Below are 22,822 nucleotides of genomic sequence, written 5' to 3'. Positions count from 1 at the left end.
ACTAGTCACATGTTCTTGTACACAGCACGCTAGCACAAGGCTAGCACGCAGGTTAGACGGGGCAAGTGGAGAGAGTGTCTCACTATGCAGTGGAGCTCACCTCCTGAAATCATGGGTTCGCATCACTGAAATATTTCCATTTTGGCTATTAATGAGCTGATTTGAAAATTTTTTGCGGCAGAACGCTCCCTAGAGGACACGTAACAACTTCCAGCGTGTAACCAAAATTTGCTATAAGGCCTGTGGAGGGGCCCTTTAATTCCTTAACTTTGAGGAGAAATGCATTGGTGTTCCAGTTACTTTCGTGCTTCAATGCATAAATGATGTTTTTTTGAGAAAGTAACTGGAACACCAGTGCATTTTTCTGCAAAGTTCGGGAATTAATATTTCGAAACTTGCCAAATTCTAGCCACTCCATGGCTAGAATTTGTAAATTGCAATATGGGGCATACGGCAATTAGTCGGATACTTCATTAGTGATTTCTGTTAATTAGTCAATTATGCATTTCAATTTCTAGTGCAAGTAATGTCCACCTATTCGAGTAGACGAGCTCACGAACTATAATTGCGCTATCTGCCACAGGTAACCTTTTAAATGTTTGCTGGAACACCCTGTATATTAGCAGTATGGGAGAAGGGGAGGAGGGGGGTGCGAATATATTGGTGTCTTTCAAATAATTAATCAAATTTTGAGCTATAGGGCTCGCTATAAGGCAGTATTTAATTTTCTGTATATACTAAGGCGAAGTTGAGAACCCATCCCTCCGTTTCACCCCTGCAAGCTGCTTCTCGGAAAGCTGGCTCTCGTATACTGATGATGAAAGGATATGTGGACTCAGCATCGATAGAACTGGTTTACTTCAGTATCCATGCTCAGCACATTCGGTAAATGGTCTTCCGAGGGCCTCCCCATAGGTTCGCTTAAGAACCCTCACCGTTGGAGAGCCATCTGTACAATGTTTGCACATGGCTGTACCAGGCAAGCGTATTTTACTTCAGTTCAGACACGGCAGAAATATTTACACCTATTGTGATGGACTGCCGAGCTTGACAGAGCTCAGCAGCCCATGTAAGTCTATGCCAGATATGTACTCCATTGCGTGATATATATCCTCATATCACATGGTGGCAAAAGGGAAAAAATAGCAAAAAAAGCTGGTTGGCCTTCCCATTACTTTACAACCCAGTTCCTTCACACCTAAGCTTTCATGGCTAGCAATATGCAATGCAAAGTTCACCCTCGAGTGGTGAGCACCACGTGTAAAGCACATCAACAGTTATAGATCTTGCTCGACGGTTTACAACCAAAAGGACTGCTTTATTTTTGTTGTTATTATCACGGGGCACTAAAAGTAGCAATAGACCTTGTGCATAATTCTATATACAAGTATTTAAATACACCTAAACCAACGCAGCCAATATGACCAACCTTGAGCTTCCCTGCGGGGGCAAGGAATTAGTATAAATTGCCGTCATCCTCCCTCCCTTTCCCAGCTTTTGGACCCACAGTTTCAACGGAGCTTTGGTTCTGAATTTTGTCAGGTTGCTTATGTTGATATACGAGTGTGGGGAGGCTCAGCCATGAAATTTCTTACAAAATCTACTATGTGCTTATTATAAGCCACATTTCTTCCAGTCTAGTTACCAGGACAGAAAATCACTTTTGGTATCAGTGAAAGATTTACAGCAAGCATTAATAAAAAATTCACATGCACAACCCACTAGCCCATCACCAAGTAAACCCACAATGAAGCAAGAACTATTGCAACAGTTACCTTCTGTCAGTCAATGATCTGACATTCTGATCATTCTGATATTTCAGCTGGTAACCATCAGATCCAAATTATCAAGCTCTTACTGCAATGGCCAGAAAAGAAAGGTACAGTATTGAATCAGATGCTGAATACAAAAAATAAAAAAATGGTGAGAGAGAGAGAAGGAAGGAAGGAAACTAAAAAGAATAAACCTACTCAAAGGACCAAACATAGAATGCCTGCTTGTTGCTTTTTTGTGCTTTATTTATTTAATCATACGCTTTTACCAGAGCATGGGTTAGATCAATCATTGCCACCAGTAATGTGCAAAAAGAAGCAGTGATCAGGAGCCTGTAAAAAGAAGGTTCTAGAAATAAAATCTGAGAAAAGAAAGTGTGAAAAAAAAAATGTTTACTTGTTCTTTGTCCATGAACATGTCTTGTTCAATCTTCCTCCTTAATTACTTTTTACATTCATTCCTTTTAATAGTGATGTTATATTTGGTTAACTTTTCTTCCTTTCTCTCTTTCTCTCAACGTTTGACAAGACGTATTTCTGGGCAAAGTAGCAACATGGAACAATACCGAGCATGATTAAAGGGCCAACTTCAATTTCGTTTTTTATTGCTTAAAACAAAATTGTATTTCATAATTATTTTTTTCAGTGTTTTTCAATGAAGTGTTCCATCAAAGGTGCCATACAACATACTTTCACTTGGACCAGACTAGTGCACAAATTATGGCTGAAAATGCACTAACTAGCAGCTTTCAGCTCCTCCTCTTTTTTTTTTAACTTCGAACCTATATATGCCCATCAGCATATTTACATAAAAATCTCCTTTGCAGCCAATCACAAAAAGCTCTTAGAAAGCTTAGGGAGAGGCAATTTCTGTAGTCAAAAAGTTGCAATTTCATCCGAAAGGTGAAGCATCGATTGCGATAGCAAGTTAGCGGACAGCTAGCTAAAGAAAGTAAGGATACTAGCTTCAATGGCTGTATAAGCTTGTAAACATAGGCATACTAACTATGAGGGCAAAAGTTCTTGCCCCCACTTTTTTTTTCCAAATTACGGCTGTAAATGCAAAGTCAACATATTTATTCCCAGTGGTTGACCTTTTTCGGACTGGCTCGGCCTTATCTGTGGGTACCTTGGCGGCATGGAGCTGCTGTCAGTTGTTGAAGATGGTGGTTACGCTTCACACGTCCACAGTGTACAAGCAACAAAGTATGATTCATTTTCTATGGAGCAAAAGACGAATGCCCTTCGAAATCCACAGGGAAATGCAGCCCACGTATGGGGAAAGGTGTCTCACTTTGAGAAGTGTGGGGTGGTGGTGTTGCGAGTTTGCAAAAGGTCCTGAAGACTTGCATGACAATGAGAACTCGGGAAGGCCTCTCTAGGATGAATTCTACCCCTGCGGCATCTCAAATTTAGTGCTGCCATAGGACAGATGTCTGAAGCAGTGTGGAGACTATGTGGAGAAACAGTGTAAGATATGTAGAATAGCACATTATATTTGTAATTACCTGCATGTACCTTACTTTGGCTAATAAAAAATAGGGGCAATGACTTCCCTATTCACCCTCATAAATAAACAAGCACTGTGTAATGCGCACACAAGCAAACATCAACACATCTCACTCGATCACCGAGGAAGCTCGCTGTCGAAATACTGGAGCGAGGAAGCACGGCATCAGTAGTGAGCGAATTGACCTTTGTGCTGCATCTTGCATCAACGTAAACTAAGCTGCAAAAACGCAGCGCGCAGCCGGACTCTGTCCCCGTTGCAGATGTCTTTCAAGATACAGTGGCTTGAGCAGGTGCGCGCTTGGCCACCCGGGCCGCCAGGAGTAGAACGCACCCTTCCTTCCTACCCTTCCCCAGATCTTTGCACATGACAGAAGACGGTGCGCTTCCTCCTGGCTTTCCTCGCTCGCATGCATGAGATTGAGGCGTGATTGCTGGCTAAGCCTCACACGCTTTCACATGCACATACAGCACAAGGCATGTGGCAACGATATTACCACCCTTGGACTATAATTTATACGGAACATCACGGCGACAGTGACAGCAGAAATGCAACTGGAGTGTTTATATAATTGAATTAAAATCTCAAGCCTGGAAGATTTTTTGTTTGTCTTTTAGAATGTGTAAAAGGCATTGGAACACAGAAGTTCTTACTTATAATGATTATATGTCTAAGCACAACCTCTATAGACCTTTTTATCCAGTGCGGCACCATATTGTGCAAGCAGTAATGCCATTTATGAGCTGGCTGATTTTGCAGCCATGCTGGGTTAGGCGAACACTCTACATTCTATGCCAGGTATATATACTCAGTTACAGTTACTAGTAGGGATCGTCAATTAATTTTTTAAAATTCAATCGACGATTAATCATTCATAATTGTAGCCTATAATAAATTAATCACTTTCGATGCAGGGCCTTTTACTGATTAATTCATTAGGTGAAAATTTTGCCAGGATCCTTTAAAGGGACACTAAAGGCAAATACTAAGTCGACGTGGACTGTTTGAATACCATTCCAGAAACCTCGCAACACTTGTTTCTTGCCAAGGAGAGATTTAGTTTTAGAGAAAATTGCATCTGAAGGGTCCGAATACCTTTTTCGAAATTCAAATCTTCCGCCAACCAACTGGGGGAGTGGTGACGTTGCATACGCCATCACCGCCCTTTGCTGCCGTCTGTGAGTAAAACAGCGCTCGACAGACGGCGGCACCGAGTCACGAGAGAGCGGCGGATTCGCCGTTGCAGCTTCTATTCAGTCAATTGGCGCAGATAGTTAAGGCATCCGCGACAAGGAAGTTGAATTCTCTGCTACTTGCAATTTGTCCGAGTTTCTCGACAGTTGCCGCGCGAAATTTCAATGAGTTCTTTTTTCTAAAAGTGAAACAGAACTGGACAAGTAGCATTTTATTTTGTCTTGTAATACAATACAAGGATGTCTTGTGGAACGAGTGGTTAAGTACTAGTGACAGAATTTAACTGAGGAGTGCTGTCATCATTGGGCAAGTACTTGAATGTCCTGGGTGAGTCTCTAATCATGTCTTGCATTTACCTCGATTTCTCAATTATCAAGGCTCTGTTCACAATAATATTGACGCCTTAGAGATTCTCGAGTACTAATCTATCACTTTAGCTTGACTTAATGTGAGCCTTTAGTGTTCCTTTAAAAAGGTTGAAACACAGTTATCTGCTTTTGTGGGACCCTATTTTAATGTTTGAGAGGTGGAACCAAGTCTGAAACACAAGTGTATAAACGTTTGATAAAGAATAACAGTATTCAACTTGTTAAAGACTTATTATAATTTGCACTCGTGGCTATTTAAAAGACAAACAATATATGTTACAAAATATATGTTACAAAATAGCGCCTAGTGCACAATTAAATTAAATGCATGGCACTAGTGAATCCCCGCACAGTACAGTTAAACAAGAGATAGGAGAAATGGAAAAAGTGGAAGGTGAAGTTCAACTGAAATAATGAAGAAATTGGAATATGCATAGGGGAAAAGAAAATATCTGGTTTAGAATACTAAACCACATGCCATTTTCTACAAAGCGAAGGAACGTCAAATGGCTGGGATGCTTTAGGTGAAACCGACGCCTTCTTTGAATGGCCACACAACCAGCATTTGAGAATAGATGCTCGGACGCTACAGATTCACTGGAATCGACACGAACTCCACCCTTATGTTAAATACATGCTCCAAACCGGCATTCATGCTATGCCACGTCTTTAGTAGACTGGGAGTGGCATGACAATCAACGACGGGGTTTCCATAGTATGCCTTGAATTGTGAGGGTATTTCAAGCCTTCAGCTTCGGCTGGCGTGGTGGCTCGTGTGGTGTAGGGGAAGAGAGGGGAAGTGCTCGGCTCCGCATTGCTCGGGACTTGAAAAAACAGTCGACAGTCGCTCTACCACAGCCGTGCAACGGTCAGTGCTTGTGCACCTCCATTCCAGTAGGATTTCAAAATTTTCACGCCACTGCTGTCAAACTTTTCAAAATTACTAATTGAACAAGTCTAATTGATTAAGTTGATTTAATGAAAGCTGGAAATCGATGAAGATTAATCGTGTTGTGGGATACTGTTAACTGATTAATCAATTAATAATTCATCGATTCTAGCAACCCTAGTTACTAGGGGTTCTTTTCGTACTGGCCTGATTTACTTAGTATGATGTAATGTCGTCTACGTTGGAGATGATTCTGTGAGACATACTGAAGTGATTTAACTCGACATAGCCAAAGTTCCTGCTGCCCGTGGTGTGGGCTGAGCACCCAGTGCAATGCATGCACGTGTGTTTCAGCCTGCAATCTGCCGTGAGGATCAGCTGCATACTGAACACATTTCTTTTGTGAATTTTGTCCTGTAGATTGGTCAGGCTTTGGATTAGAAGCAATGAGCGATTCAAAAAACATAAATAGGATCGTAACAGTGCGGGTTCTTCTGTTTACTTCTACAAGTGGTCAAACTGATTTGGCGTTAGATACATTCAGAAACTAGTTCGTTAGCTAGGTTTTGTTTTGCCACCAAAAAAAAAAAATAGTTTTGGTTAATACCAGAAGCACATTAAGTAGGACAACTAAAAAAAAAAAACTATTTTTTTCTTGTTCAGCCCGTTCTATTGAATGCACCCGCTCATATTACGAAAACGATGCCCTGACAAAGAGTAGTGACATCCGTTTTTACGGTGCCTACCGGATATTGCTGCCTCGCAAATTAAAATTTGGTGCTGAAGCACAAAGCCTACTCATACGCTTGTTCATCAATTACAGTGATCACTGTGCTGAGCCATGCCACAGGCCTAATACAGAAGGCCAAACACAGAACTAGTATACTAGACTTGAAATGTGTGAAGAATATGCCCCAGTGGCTGGCACAGTGTATGCTTGTGATTGCCGCTTAGATGTTTCAGGATTGCATTGGGTTGGCTGTACACGAGCACTAGCTGTTATTTTCAGTTCCTGTGCGAAGCTAACAGATTATAGGGGTATTTTTGTTAGCACTGGCATTTCAAACACGCCACTACTCTTCGTCGATTGGGATTTGATGAAGCAAAAGCAGTTTACCACCATACACTGCGCCAACTGATGCACGTGACATGTTTGTGCAGCCAAAAGCTTACGCTTTCTGCAGCTATTACTGCAGCTAGAGACTACACAATGGGTCCAATGGGGCCACTCTTTCATGAGCTGACATCACATAATTATCTCAAAGAATGAGCCTAAAGCATAATAAAATCATTCCACACCACACAACCAGTTTTCACAAGCCAGAAAGAAAAAAAGGCTTGCTACGTGCTGGTTGCCAGATCTTTCCTATTTACTGGATGAAAATGTCTATAGATTACACAAGCACAGTTTCATGATGCTAGATACAAATATAACTTTGAGGTAAATTTTTCTATGAGACACATTTTTACACAGACAAGCAAAATTTGAGAGAGCATCACAGCATAAAAAAAAATTGGGGGGGTAAAAATATTTTACCGAAGTTCTTCATGTGGCAAAGTAAAAAAACTATGAATTTTAATAGGAAAATCAGACATGGTCAAGCGCCACGTTTGGGACATTTGCCGTAAAGTGACCCGGCCAATAAATGCAGCAATACCATTGTTGATCACTTCAAGGTCTCCCTCTTCCTATGAGCCCTTTGTTATGCTTTGATTCACTCCCTGAGGGCCAGTCAACTGATTCAAAGGAGTGTTCTGAGTGTGCTACACACAATAAACCCTGATGCATATATGCAGCGTGGCTTGCTTTGTGTACAAGGCAAAAACAGAGTAAAAAAGAAAGAAGGTGCAGCAGTCGAAGCAATGGCCCACAATATGCGCTGTTAGTCCTAAATAGCAGTTTGACTTCTGCAGAAGTCAGAAAGACAACAACCTCCCGAAACCATTATGCTCTGCCACTGAGTTTTCTTGCAGTATTACGAACATCACTTAATAAAATCTAATAAAGCTCAGCCTAATAAAAGTAAAGATTGGGACATTATGCTGAAAAGCAACAAACATGTATACGCTTTCTGACACAGGCCAAGACCTACATCTCATGCCAGGTTAATTCAAATAACAAGCAAGGGCTTCATTTGCCACATATAATAAAGAAAGTATGTTGCCTTTCACACGATAACCATGGGAACAGACACAAACTGATGTCATACCTTCTATTTTGCATTCAATGGTTTAATGGGAGTGAACACAACAGAATAACCCATTAACACTACACTCTGCACTATGTAGTAGTATAGTTCTGGTTACCAATGGCTTCAAATGACCTATCCACAAGGACTGCACACTTACACCACGGTGAGAGCTAGTGGTTCAGTTCAAATGCAGTATAAGCTGCAACAGCACAACTTAAACAGCACAGAAGTAGACACACGCACACTACAGGGTACGCACTGACTGTCAACTATTTTCTTATCCCAAAGAATGCCCTCCTATTCCAGTCACGCAACCTGAATAAAGTTCGCAGCCAATTTGCTGTTCTGACACCCCTTGCAAGTGTTCCCAATGTTCAATGATAACAAAAGACATAATTGACTATAATGTACCACTTATTGAACAAGGTGTGAAATGTGTACATCTGATCCCTATCTGAGTGCATATCTGATGTCTATACCTGAAATCAGGTCACTCTGATCCTAAGATTTTTGCCACATTATTGCGATGCACAACAGATTGCATGTCAGTGACACCGAAACATATTGTTAGCAAAACATTCAAGCAGGCATTGTTGCACTTCATCTCAAGACTAAGGAGAAAATGCTTGAATATGCTTTCTGGTTGCTGACAAAGTAAAAAGCAATAGAATTACATTTTTTTACACTAAATGACTTTGTTTGAATTGCTTATCATCTTGGGGACACTTTTACGTTCCCCGTCAGGCTCACAATGTCGGCACGCTAATGTACAGATTAAACTGGACAGTGCAGTAATGATGTGACATGTGTCATGTAACATGTGTCATGTAACATGTGTCATGTCATGTAACATGTGTCTATGGTGAATCTTTGAGAAATTTAGATTTTAGAAGGGAAAGAAATTGTGCTAGCATTCACCACAAGAAAAGCTGATAACAAATTCACAAAAAAGGTGTTTCTTGCCCTGTCCGATAGATAACTAGTGCTATTTTGATAAGTGCTACTTCTGGCAGCAAGGGAGAGATTGGCATGCCTTTAGTCAAGACACACAGCTGGCAGTCAACACTTGTCCTGTGGTGTGTTTTTTTCCACATATTCAAGCTGCACTGCTTAAAGGGACACTAAAGGCAAATAATAAGTCAACTTGGACTGTTTAAATAGCATTCCAGAAACCTCGCAACGCTTGTTTCGTGTCAAGAAAGGACTTAGTTTACGAGAAAATTGCATCTGATGGGTGCTAATACCTTTTTTGAAATTCAAATCTCTCGCCACTCAACCGGGGGAGTGGGGACGTCGTTTCGTACACCATCACCACCCATTGCTGCTGTCGGTGAGTAAAACGGCGCCGGACAGACGGCGACACCGAGTCAAGACAGAGTGGTGGATTCGCCACTACAGCTGCTTTTTGGTCAAGTGACGTAGAGTGAGTGAGTGAATAAACTTTATTGAAGTGACGTAGACCGCTCGGGCATCCCACGGCATAACATGGAAGTTAAATTCTCTGCAACTTGCAGTTTGTGCGCGTTTCGAGAGCCAGCAAAACCAGCGCAGCACTACGCGATAACGAAACTGCCGAAACAGAAAAGCGTGGGCGGCGCAGAGTCAAGCGAAAACAAAGCCTTTCAACCTCCCGCGTCATTGTCAAGGGTAATTTCAATGAGTTCTTTTTTTTTCTAAAGATGAAACAGAACAGGACAAGTAGCATTTTATTTCGCCTTATAATGCAATGAGTTTTTTTTTTTTGCAACGAGTGGTTGAGTACTAGTGATAGAATTTAACTGAGGAGTGCTTTCACCATCGGGCAAGTAGTTGAATGTCCCTGGAGAGTTTCTAATCATGTCCTTCATTTACCTTATTTTCTTATTAAGGCTCTGTTCACGCCTCATTGCAGTACTGACACCTTAGAGATTCCCAAGCACTAAACAATCACTTTAGTTTGACTTAATATTTGCCTTTAGTGTCCCTTTAAAAGGACCCTAAAAAATAATCACTACACTGTATAGACTACTATAAACAAATAAAGTAAGTATAGACTATAAAGTTAGTTTAGCAGCATGAGATTACTCGAAAAGAAAATAAAGTCAGAACTTCAGCTTCTGAATTTTGCGCTGAAATAATTTAAAAGTGAGGGGGGAAACGAAAGGACACAAACAAGACAGGGAACAGCATAAATGCTGCCTGCTAGAACCCCAGTGCCAACACATCAATGTGATGTCACAGATTTTTTAAGTATTCTTTTTTTCTTTTTATTTATTATTTTTCAATGAGATGCCGATGTGGTGCAGTAAATATCCTCAAAAGTTGCAAGTTGCTTCTTTGGCCCCTTTGGAATGCAATTAGTTCATCTTTACTGCTAAGAAATCAAGCAACGCCTGAGCAGACACTATCAAAATCCGTGAGGGCCTGGAGAGCTCGTGCAGGAACGTCAAAGTGCCAAAAGCACCCGTATTGTTTCCAGGTCTTTTCTGGCTTTCCCAGCCTTTTGTCTCGGTGAGAGTGGCTTTCTTCTTACTTCTTTATTTCATTTTATTTATCTCTTTTTTCCCAAATAGCAGAAGACTAACTCGCTAATACAGTTCCACTTATTTTTCTCTTTGGTGTAACTTTAGGTTTGTGTTGTGGTTGTGTTATACACTACACTTGTATAAGCAAACACACAAACGTGAGTGACATGAGCAGTTAGCAAGCTAACTAGTAGGCACACTGCAGTGGCATTCTCCATGAACACCGCCAAAACCATGCCAGTATACGCACCAGTCACTACCAACTGGGCACAAAAGGCCACTTGGCTCGATGCCTCGAGAGAAAAGAAGCCGCCGCAGCCCCAGAAAAGGGCAGTCCATAGATGCCATGTGACCAAGGCGGCAACAAGGGCCGCTGTGGCATGTGAAATGGCTCTGAAGAGAGAGATAGGCCAGGCCACACTGTTCTAGACATCAGCACGTACGATCTGAAGTAACTAAAAAAATTTGACAGACTCAACTATTGTTGACATTTATGTAATGCTAAGCATCGCACGGATTGTTGCGGCACGAGACACCAACGCTCGTCGAGATGGTGATGCTCCTATGAGTCGGGACGCATTCTGTTGTTTTCCTATTGCATGCTGTTTTTAAGCGGCCGACGGGAAACCGAAAAGAAATTGAATTGGTGGGCGACGCCTGATGCCGCCGAAGCAAAACGTGATGCCCACATCGCGCCGCCACTAAAAGCATGCAATACGCTACCAATGGCACTACGTAGCTCATGCTGTAAAACAGATAGGTGAAGATTCTTATCGCAATAGGTCTGGCGGTGATAGCTGTGAATGCGGAATGTGAGGGCCAGGGCAGAGATTTGCTGTTACCAGAATAAGAAACCGTGCGCGCTGTCGTTTTAACGTGAGATGGGCAGCTATGTACTGTTCTCAACTGCACGCCTCTCGCCTTTTCTTGTTCACATGGAAAATGTATTTGATCATAGACTGCAGCAGGGAACGGTGGCACATTTTGGTTATCGCCTATTAAAAGCGTGCGCTACGCTTCCGACAGCACCACGCGCTGTGAAACACATAGGCGAAGATGCCTACCACAATAGGATTGGCGGTGATAGCTGTGAATGCCGCATGCGACGCCGCCGGAAAAGGTTTGGTTGTACCGAAGTGAGAAACTGAGTGCGCGCCGACGTTTTCACGTGAGACAGGCGGGCGAGTATTGCAGTGAAGCTGTCATGGCAGGCAGCTATACTGTCCTTGATCGCGCACCTCATGCATTTTCTTGTCTACATAGGATCTAGCGGCCAGAAAACATATCATGCTATCGCAGTTTGGCGACATACTGAACATTGGTGCCGAAAAATCATGCTTTCCGGGAATGTATGAACTGATCAAAAATGAGCGTAAATCTACTGAGTAAAATGTACATCACGGTAACATATCAATGAGGCTCTACTGTACTAATTTCCCACTTTGTAGATAATCTAGGAGGTGGGGACACTTCGCTCTCTCACATCCCCTGACGTTCATATCTGCAGTACAGCTCTCTCACTCCCAACGTTGGGCCTCCGCAGACAATACAAAAGTGATGGTGGAAGTTGGTGTCTGTAGTTACACAGCTACGATGAGCAAGTATTTCGATGATAGTGCCACCTGTTGGAATGGATAACGTGGATGTGAAAGGAACTTGTTTACGGATCTTTGACTGTGGGACATCGCCGTACACGGACTGATCATGTACTCATCATTGCTCTTCACAGGTTTAGCTTTCAGAAGGCTTTCCATTCGACTTTAGAGTGTGGCACCAGGATTGGGTGAACATGATCACTCGAACGCACTTCCATTTGTGGGATTGTAATCGGTGTCGGGCATAGGAGAACATTTGCTCAGTAACCTTGCGAGGCAAGTATAGCTTACTCCATTACTCGGTATTTCATAAAGAAAACCATTCCTTGAATGTATTTCGGCTAGCTGGCACTGGTGTACTGAAGGAGCAATAAATGCACTTGTGTGTTTTCACAGCCGAGTACTGCATCCTTTGTTACCAAGAGCACTTCAGAAGCCAAAAGGCATGAAACTTGACAATATTTTTCATCATGAGGCCATATTCTTTAAAGCAAGAGATAAGTGACAGACCTGAGCTTGTAGTTGGTGATGCTTGCGATGCTTGGTTCACCTGCGGTGATCGAAAGAAGGTGCCTGCTGCAGCACTGACGAGGGGACTGAAAGGCACAGGGGATGATCGCTGATGCTGCTGTGTGCCGCTGCCGCCTCCAAGCAGCCTGAGGTAGGCCGTGGGTTCGTCAGCGAGGAAGTCGAGCAGGTCCTCGCGCTCGAGCTCCTGCTTGGCACGCTGCCAGTCGCGCTCGATCTGCTCGCGCTGAGCAGGGCCGCCGGGGCACGCGGGTGGGGGCCAGCAGCGGCGAGAGGAAGCCCGCAGCTGGGCTCGTGTCTCTTCCTCCAGATGCCGCACCTTCTGCTGCGCTAGCGCACTCAGCTGTCCATAGGTACGCGGTGAGGCACTCCCGCTGGCCAGCGATGAGCACAAGTCCCTGTAGAAGGCACAACATGCATCATAAGCTTTGCATTTAAAGGGATGCTAATGAAAAACACTCAACCAGTTTAGACGGATAAAGTACACTTTCAGATCTCTATTCTTGTTCATTTAGCAGTAATAGCTCTACTATTAGAAGAGAAAATGAAGGTCAAAGTTCCATTTCTTGAATTTTGAACCCTATAGTGCCGATAGGTAAGTGCAAATGTAACGGATTTCCGAGTACTTCCTTGTATTTGAGCCATTGCAGCTCAGTAAAAGCACTCCACTGTCTCTTCTCTGCCCTTTTTCTCACATTCTAAATGACGTGCCAAAACAAGAATGTACAGCAAGCCTAAGCACTGACATGCCCAAGAAAACATTCTTTTGAGCTCTGCAAAAGCACATCCTTTGGCTCTTTTAGAATAGAATGTCCCCAATTTTTAGTGATGAAAGATTAACTAGGCCCTAGAAGGCACTGTCAAGATTCATGGTGTCACAGTAAGCTTATGCGGGAACTTCCAATGTGATATCGCGACCAGCCTTTTGTTTTTGCAATTTTTCCGATTACTTCTTCTCACACCTTGTTTAAGTAAATTCTCACGGTAAGTGTGGATTTTCTTTTGGCAGTGTAGGGAGACAATTTATAAATACAGCTCAAGTAACTTTTCTATTTAAAAAGCCACATGTGAGCCATAGGTGATGCTGCATTAGAGAGCTCCAGATTAATGTCAACCTCTCTGGAGGTTCTCTACAAGTTTACCGAAATCTCGGAAGATCATAATGCCCCCATCAGAACACAGCCACCATGCATCTGTGTGTGCACAAACTGAGAAGTCACACAATGAAGTGAAGAGCCTGCCTGCCAGGACAGCAGGAGCTATGACAGGTACAAAAGTTGATGAATCACAGGACACCGAAGATGCACCATGGGTCAGCATAATCTTCCAATGAAATTGCAACGACTTTTTAAACATGACTACCTAGGTTGGAAAAGCATTTGTTGTGATGACATTTCTGCTGCCCATCCAGTCAACATAATGTGTCTGGTAATTATGTACTAACAACAAAACATTGACGCAACAATGATATGCAAGAAAATAATGCCCCACAGAATGTATCTGCCCGAAGGAATCTTTTGTGGCTCAGTAACATATGCGTTTGGGCTAGCTGGTGCAGCTTGCTCCACAATGCCCATTCGTGCTCATTCAACCAATTCGCCAATGTTAGTATTACCAGAAGTTACTAATTTAGAACATGGTTGCTGGTACACTCATCAGTCTTTAATAGTGGTGTGCCAAAAGTAATTTTCGTGACCTAAACAAACCTGAATCAAACAGTTCCAGAAGCGAATGGAATATTGAATGTTTTCCTGGTGGTTTTCAAATAATTAACAGCTGTTCTCACCTTCGGCATTCACATTTAAGTTTACTGACATTAGTAAGTTTCTGTCATTACAAAGCACATTATAAAGTGTTATTTATTAAAAGCTCGAACGAAACATTAGTAAAAAATAACTAGTTCTTGCAGCATAGTCAGGACTCATTGGTGAGTGTGAACAATAGTGCTTTAGCTGGAACAGTCTGGCTTCTCGAGTGGCATATAGCATGCTCCACTATGTAACTTTTTGCATTTGATGTGTGTGGCTGCAGGGTGGAATAGTGACTATTCGATTCAACCACTGAATCAAACAGGCAATATTCCACTCATTATTCGAAAATTTCCGATATTTGCACATGCCTAAGTGCTTAAGTGTAACTAAATTCAGCCTTGAATTCAGCACAATGCTCAGCACATCCTTTGTTGTGCAGTCATATTGCTAATGTCTTGTTACAGACATAGAAGTGCAAGAGGCAAACCAGCTGCACAGCAAACGTGTAAAAAAGCGATTAACCCTACAGATTTTTTTCTTTCTTTCTTTCCACAGTGTTCCGACAAGAACCAACACAGATAGGCAAAACTCACTCTGAGCACACAGAGGGCGTTTGGGGTGGGGATCCCAGCAGGGTCCGTGTTGGGGATGGAGGGTAGCTGCTGGAGCCGGCCGAGAGGGGAGGTGGTGGTGAGCTGCTCTCTGCAGGCAGCGAGCCATTGCTGGCCGCCTTGCTGGTCGAGTCTTCGCCCACTTTGCCCTCAAAAGCCAGGATCTTGTCCTTGACCCGTGAGCCGGGCTTCAGAGGCCCTCCGACAGTGCTTGGGATACTGCTCTCCACGGTGAGGGACAGCTTGCGCTGGCGCAGCTTGCGGTTGGCCGCGCTCACAAGTGACGAGACCAGGTCCCTGGGGGACACCTCTGGGTTGCTGCCTGCTGCTGCAATACCAGAAGCAAAAGCATGGTACTGTACCTCTTTACTGCCTATGTTGAAAAGAATGAATACGTTCAGATTGTCGCAGCAAGTGAGCCTCTCTCCCCACAAAAATGATTCATGTAAAATCACACACTATATAAATGTCGCCAAAGAGATTCTCTCTTCAACGTCAGCATCAGGTAGTTGCACATATTCACAGGCAAACAAAAGCTGTTCAAATCTAAAAAGAATAATTTTCAAACAAAACTAAAGCAATCTTTCCAAGAAGCAAGTGCAGCTCCAAACCAGAAGCTAACATCAAAATTTTGGAATACATCATGTTTCAGAGATGACACAATTTACAAACATGTGCACCTGAATCCATAATGATTTTATAATGCAAGGAGAATTATTAGTCATTGTGATCACTGTGCCACTTGGCAAAGTAGTCCCTGGACAATGTAATACGCAAAGATACTGCACATATGTGGCAGAAAATGCTTGTTCTCTGCTCAACACAGCATTTTTCACAAGCGCATAATGGTAATGTACGTCTAGCACATTACACAGATTCTGTGCAGCTCCACAAATTGGTTTATGCCAACCTCATCTTCTCTGAGCCCAAAAGCGTACAAACAGAACACACGTACTGAAGCACATTTGCAAAGAAACAAACCTTGAGCAAAATTTCCCGTTGTTTCTGTTAAGACATTGCAGTGCAAGCTGCACAATTGTTATGTATGTGAATAACCATCTTGATCAATCTCACAATCTCTTCTAGAGCCTCCTTTTCCCACACACTATCCAACACTACATTACTTTCTCTCAAAGATGCACCACAGGACACTTCTCGAGAGTTGTTAGTTCACTGTAGGAAAAAAAAAAGAGAGAGATTTCACGACAGGTAAAGTTGTCATCCACATGACAGTAGTGTAGCGTCAATGCCTTCCACATGACAGGGGAAGGTACTGACACTACACAGGGCATAGATACTTACAATTTTTATAGCATTTTTCCATTTTTATAGCATTTTTCTATTGTTATGACCACTGGTTTCTGTGGGTTATTGTCAGCTCATTAAGGGCAATATGCCCGACAGACAAGAGTGGGGAATGCGCATCATGTCACTCGGCACCATACATGCATACCGCAGTCGGCACCAATGGGAGAGAGTTCTGAAATCAGGAGGCCCCGATTTTGTGCAACTTCACCCCCCCCCCCCCCCCCATCACCTCCCGTCCACCTGTTGTCTGTGCAGATGCATCTGCAGCTGGGAGGTCAGCACATTGTCACATTATATTTTCGAGCCCGCCGTGTAAATCCAAAGGTAAGTCTTCTCAAAGTTACAAAAAGAGACTGTTGTGCACCTACGAATGGCGTTCGGAGAGGGGCCACCATACAGTATTACGCAAGATAGCCATGAACTTTCAACCTGTGTACTCACTTTTGTTGGTGAGGTGGTTTTTGGTTTTCTGAGGGTCATGCGACCGCTGTAAATAGATCTGCACTGATTCGGTAACCTTAACTTTTGTTGCTGGCACCAGATGACCCAGCTCCAATAAGGCCTGATGGGCTAGACGGTTGTGAGATCACACATGATTAGTGGCCACTCAAGCGGTGTTCGGGTCCCCGGTCGATCAGCTAGCAACTACCGCAAGCACAAGTGCCAAGTTGTTCTGTGTGCTCGCATGTGGGTAGAAAGCTTCGAACTGCGCAAATCTGCATGTGTGAGCGCTGAACTTCCATATTCAATGAAATCAGCGTGCCTTGCAGTGGCTAATCGACCCGATCTTCTCACATGCTTCCGGTCTTTCCACAGGTGCTGCTTTTGTTGTTCCCTCTATTCGTGCTGCCTTAATTGTTTCAAACGGTCCGAACAACCACGTCAAACCTTGTACCGATAAACATTGCGAGCATCGATAGCACTGCAAGCCCTATGGCACCGACCATGGCCGGGTCATTTCCCTAAGGTAGCGATATTTGAAAAATCAAATATTCGAGAAATTGAATATTAGATATTATAAGGAATCACTTTATTCTAGCCAAGCTCATGCAGCCACCACGAAGATTAAGCTGTGTAGCTCATTATGATGATATATACAGGTGAGGAAGATGTAACATGGATGATGACATGTAGAGATGATGAAGTTGAAGGTCAGGCATGTGTTGTGCTCACACAAATTCCCTCTCGCTGTGGAAGCGGCCGCCTAGCCGAGCAGGAGTATTATGAAATGCTTCAAGTATATGGTTTTAAACAATACACATGCATTATCTCTGTCCCACGGCAACAGTGATTGGACGGCATTCTAAGGGGTGAGACCCTGTAATTAACAGGGGATTCTGCTCACTGACCGTGTCAGGTCCAATAAATCGAGTCAGGAATTTTTCGCATAAGCCGGGAACACGTACAGGAGTCCAAAAAACTTTGTTACTTGGGGAAGAAGTCACAGCACGGTGAGTCCAATCATAGCAAGATGCCAGAGCGTTCTGGGAGATGCTGGTGTTAGTGCGGGCGAGGTGACGGCAGTTCGTGAAGTGAAACAAAAATTGTTCTGAGATAGGAACTGGTGGGGGTACAGGAGTCAAAATGAATGGTACATCTGAGACAAAACTAAGCGAACGGCCATAGAAGAGAAAAAAGAGAGAAAGGCCAGTGGTACATTGCATAGCCATGTTATAACAGAATGTCACGTACGGCAGGATTGTAAGCAGTTCGTGTGGCTGTACGTACACTGAAATCAGCGATTAATGAAACCGTTCCGTCAAGCTGTTGGTCTGAGGATGGTAACTGGAAGTCGTCTTGTGAATAGTGTTTGAGGTGCGCAGAACTTCAGTTAGGATAGAAGAGAGGAAGACTCTGCTGCAGTCGCTGAGGAAAATGCGCATAGGTACACGGCATAAAAAAAGATATTGCACAGAAAGAAATCGACGACTTCAGCAGCAGTCCCTCATAGAAGTGAGGCCGTTTTTGCGCAACGTGTTAGATGGTAAACGGCCGTCACAAGCTAACGATTGCCATTTCAATTATTAGTTCTGACTCTGGTTCTCACCTCCAAAAAGTGACCACGCCTTACTCTGGCCCTTCTCTTCGTGAAGTGACCAATGCTATTATCTGACCAATCGCACAGTGTGTGTACTGCTCATGTCTCCATTGACGGTAATCGTCACCACACTGTTTTTGCGGTATTTTGTGAGCATACCCATGAACTCATCTTATGACGAGACTTCTTATCCTCTGTGCTCGCTCTTCTATTTGTTGTCGTCAGCACCTTGTTATGTCTCAACACGACAAATGGAGTTCCTGGGGTGTTTCCCACGAGGAAGATGTAACATGAATGATATGTAGTGTGGGGATGCGCGACCCTCGTGCCTCCCCTGATGTTTTTCCCGCATAGCGCGTCTCCTGTGGTCTCGCTTCGCCGCGTGGCCTGCGTGACGTCAGCGCGGTCGATGTGGTTGAAGCGCAGTCCGAGAGATGGCGCGAGCGCCGCGCCGCTGCGCGGTTACTTGGGTTCGGGAAAGACAAGGCGCTCTCTCTTGGGTTGGAGACAGCGAGCATCACGGACGTGCCGTGCGTGCAGCGCCCCTTTTTCCCGGCGGGTCGGCGCGCTGCGGGGATGTCTCCTGCAAGTGCGCGGCGACCCAGGCTTCTGCAAGACCGCCTCGCGTGGCCGCCTTCGAACGCGCCACGATTCGCGTGACTATACACGCGAACGACCGGGCGTTGGGATCCAGCATGGGGCGAACATATTCGCTCGCGAGGACACGGTGAGTCGGACTTCTAGATTTGTCGCGCGCCCATCGGCATGTTTTCTGGATAGCAACTCGGCTAGCAGGCATTGATCTTTGAAAGGTGCAATAAATGCCCTGTGATTGTTTGCACTACTGTGTTGTCGTTCCTTTGTCCCAAGAGTACGGTGTGAGATATCCCACACAGACCCCACATCTGGCTGCCCAACGTGGGACTCTTGGGGCATCGGACGATAGTTTTAACAGTCTTGCTTCGTTCGAGACCTTTGTTTGAACCGAAGCGTAGGCCTAGCGTGAATTTTGATCGCTAGCGTCGGCTGCGTGCTTTCTTGAGCGAGGTGACGGTGGCTGTAGTGTGTTAGAACATGTCAACATGCTAAGCCTTTTCGCAAGTGTTTTTTTTAATGGCATTCGTTGGTACGAGAGCCACGTGGTCTGCATCCTGGGAGAGCGAGGCTGAGCGCCCGCGGAGCAGTGGCAAGCCTGAAGCGAGTGAGTACGGAAGCCTCGTGGGTGGTCCGAATTTCTTATGTAAATAGCTTCTCCTATCTCTTTGACTCTGATGAAGTCGCGGCTCTGGGAGCCGGGTGGCCGCGGGCCACGGGTGCCACTACGGGCTGACTGGTATTGCGGCCTGGCACCGGGCGCTCCGACACCGTCTGGGACGGTGGGCGCCGTCAACTCGGATGCTGTGTGCACCGAGCGGAGTAGGACCACCTCACAGAGCTGACGTCTCCTAGCGGCTGCCTGTTTTGCGCCCATTTTGGGTGTTGTTTGTTGGATGCCAATTGTTGTCAGAGTAGCGACGCTTTAGGCCTAAGGCTTTACGAAGCTGCCTGTCGCACGTGGAGGGACACAACCTGGTGGACCGTGGCGTTGAGGTGTTGCAAGTTGCTTCCCTCATTCTATTTAGCCTAGCACGAATTGAAATTACTCGTTCGACTCAAGAAAGCGAGCTTCGTTCACGTGAACTTAGCATCTGAGTAGCTGCCCGATCTTTTGCTAGCCGAGTTGAACATCGTACCACGTGGGCGATGCGCATGCAGACTTCCTCTCCCTTGCACTACTTTAGTGTTTGCCGAGTGTGTTGAGTTTACGCAGTGTGATTGGAGTCACCCCTGGTTTGCCGTCACCTGCACATCGTCTGCGCTGCTGCCCCGGACTACGATCGAGCCACCCCGGGCGATGGTGATGCTGTGGCCAGTTCGGCGCGGCGACTTCGGCGGCCTCCTGTATCCAGCTCACAACCCTCGGCGGCGGACAAAAGAGCCGGCGGTCACCAACAGCTACTGCGGCTCCCGCCAGCAGGGCGAGTCAGCGCGAGCGACGCTTGCTCGTACTGACTACTGCGTCGTCGTCTCCGGAGTCCTGGCCTGGGATCGTGCCGTCGAGGCTGCAAAGCCGCTGCTGTGACCGGCGGACGCCAGCGGTGCACCCAAGGACAATGTCGGCTCGCATGCCATGGACAGCGTGTGGAGACATTTCTTCGGCGCGACCACTGTTGCACTATCTTGTTCGCGAAGCAAGGGTTAATGTTAGACCGTGTCACGTTTCGCCGGAATAAGAAGTGATTTAAGGTTGGGGGGATGTGGGGATGCGCGACCCTCGCGCCTCCCCTGATGTTTTTCCCGCATAGCGCGTCTCCTGTGGTCTCGCTTCGCCGCGTGGCCTGCGTGACGTCAGCGCGGTCGATGTGGTTGAAGCGCAGTCCGAGAGATGGCGCGAGCGCCGCGCTGCTGCGCGGTTACTTGGGTTCGGGAAAGACAAGGCGCTCTCTCGTGGGTTGGAGACAGCGAGCATCACGGACGTGCCGCGCGTGCAGCGCCCCTTTTTCCCGGCGGGTCAGCGCGCCGCGAAGATGTCTCCCGCGAGCGCGCGGCGACCCAGGCTTCTGCGAGACCGCTAGCGTGGCCGCCTTCGAACGCGCCACGATTCGCGTGACTATACACGCGAACGACCAGGCGTTGGGATCCAGCATGGGGCGAACATATTAGCTCGCGAGGACGCGGTGAGTCAGACTTCTAGATTTGTCGCGCGCCCATCGGCATGTTTTCTGGATAGCAACTCGGCTAGCAGGCATTGATCTTTGAAAGGTGCAATAAATGCCCTGTGATTGTTTGCACTACTGTGTTGTCGTTCCTTTGTCCCAAGAGTACGGTGTGAGATATCCCACACAGACCCCACAGTAGAGATAATGAAGATGAAAGTCAGGCATGTGTTGCACTCATAATATTCGGTTCCCAAATTTAATTATTCAAATGTTTGCTATTCAATTTTAAATCGACTATTCAAGTATTTGCACACCCCTAGTTTTTACTGTTTCCTTCACTAGTGCGCCGATTTATAACGTTGGCAATGAAATCCTCGTTCTCAGGTTTTCCTGTGGTTGTGGAATTTTAGTTTGTCGTTCACTGTTTACCCATCAACAGCATCTGAAAATGCTGACTAATAACACCAAATTTCGTCGAAACACTTTTCACTTTTGTCATTGGGAATGCTGAAACCAGCACAATGGTAGCAGTTATAGGCTGTTTCCTTCTTGACCCTTTAAGGGTCAATGCTGTAAATATACGGCGCTGCGAACAAGACCAAAAATGGTCGATGCCATATATTTACGGCACCGTCTGTACGTTTAAAAAGTGTGCCAATTTCCTAACTTTTTTTTTCCTGTTATGTGCTGCCACTATGTGGGAATACAGGGAATTTTTCTCGCCCACCTCCCTCTCTCGGTTTTCGTTGCATGGTTTGTTTTAGAGCTAGTTTGCTCCCACGCGTCTATATAATACCGCTCACGCATTGGCAGATGGGCGGGCGGCGCTTTGGGCTTTGTTCCGCGGGTAATTTCGGCTGCTCGCGCTCGCGAAACTGATGGCTATCTCATTAGTAATCGCTCAAAGGGCGACCGCCTGTCTCGCTCTTTTAGTGCTCACAGGGGTGCGCATAGGAAGGATACCACCATGCATGCGTTTCTGTTGCTTATTTTTTTTTTTTGACACTTGCGAAAACTAATTGCCTCTGGTTGGCGATAAGATCAACATCAGCGGAAGTTTGCACACGTTTTGCTTTTTTGACGGGTGCACAACCACACAGTTTTCTTGAGTGTGCGCATCTAGGCAGTTCTATTACGCTATGGATGTACATATTAGTGTAAGAGCAGGAACATTTGAGTCTTGTGAAATATTCTCGTGTGTGCATTTTCAAAGCCTTGAACTATGTGTATAACAATGCATCACGCCACCGGAACGACAGTGGTCACAAAAATCCCCTTCTTGACGCAGGTTCTCGTCCTGTGGTTCGTATTGTCGCTTCGGCTGAGCTTCCACGGCAGCAACACGTTTCTGGCTTATCACCAAAGCGCACCCGCCCAAATGCTACCCATGGCCCTGAACGATTCTTCGCAAGTCACCTCACACAGGCCGTTCCTTGCCACAGTCCGGTTTTTCGTCTGGCAACATCGAGCAACTATGCACGAGGGACAGCTGCATCGACTACATATTGCACCACCGGACTGGGGCCAGTTGGGGCACGCCACCGCAACGACAGTGGTCACAAAAATCCCCTTCTTGACGCAGGTCAGTTACCTTCCGAACGCGGCTTGTGTCCGCTCTGGAAATCGCTGTTTTCTTGCGGTGTCGTGCCCCCCTTGTGTTATTGGAACTTGTTGTGGGCTGTTGTGTGAAATGTTATCTCTATATTTCAATGCTAACACAATTAGTCTGCTCCTGTTGCTGTCGGGCGACGTAGAATTAAACCCAGGACCAACTGACGTTTCACCGCCGTCCATTGAAACTATTGCAAAGGCCATATCTCGCATAGAAACATCACAAAGCTCTGTTCTGTCCGAACTTTCTCT

The 22,822-nt window shown here is 45.2% G+C and overlaps 1 protein-coding gene across 8 annotated transcripts in view; it reads right to left on the bottom strand.

Annotated features, from left to right (window-relative positions):
* The window catches only part of LOC135913063 (rho GTPase-activating protein 23-like), a 163,993-nt gene that overhangs the window by 13,090 nt on the left and 128,081 nt on the right, over positions 1-22,822 (bottom strand). For 6 of the 8 annotated variants that reach the window (XM_065445731.2, XM_065445725.2, XM_065445730.2 and 3 more), the window contains 2 exons: positions 14,897-15,242; positions 12,535-12,950 (listed from right to left, as the gene is read on the bottom strand). In XM_065445731.2, the coding sequence (XP_065301803.2) occupies positions 12,535-12,950; positions 14,897-15,242 (762 nt within the window). Of the gene's footprint in view, positions 1-10,679; positions 10,823-12,534; positions 12,951-14,896; positions 15,243-22,822 lie in introns of all 8 variants that reach the window. The other 2 variants (XM_065445732.2, XM_065445728.2) reach the window with 2 other exon arrangements.

This window comes from Dermacentor albipictus, chromosome 1 (assembly GCF_038994185.2).
Source record: "Dermacentor albipictus isolate Rhodes 1998 colony chromosome 1, USDA_Dalb.pri_finalv2, whole genome shotgun sequence".
In the NCBI taxonomy this organism is placed as follows: domain Eukaryota; kingdom Metazoa; phylum Arthropoda; class Arachnida; order Ixodida; family Ixodidae; genus Dermacentor; species Dermacentor albipictus.
Note: the sequence above shows the minus strand (reverse complement) of the source record. Positions and strands in the feature narration are given on the sequence as shown.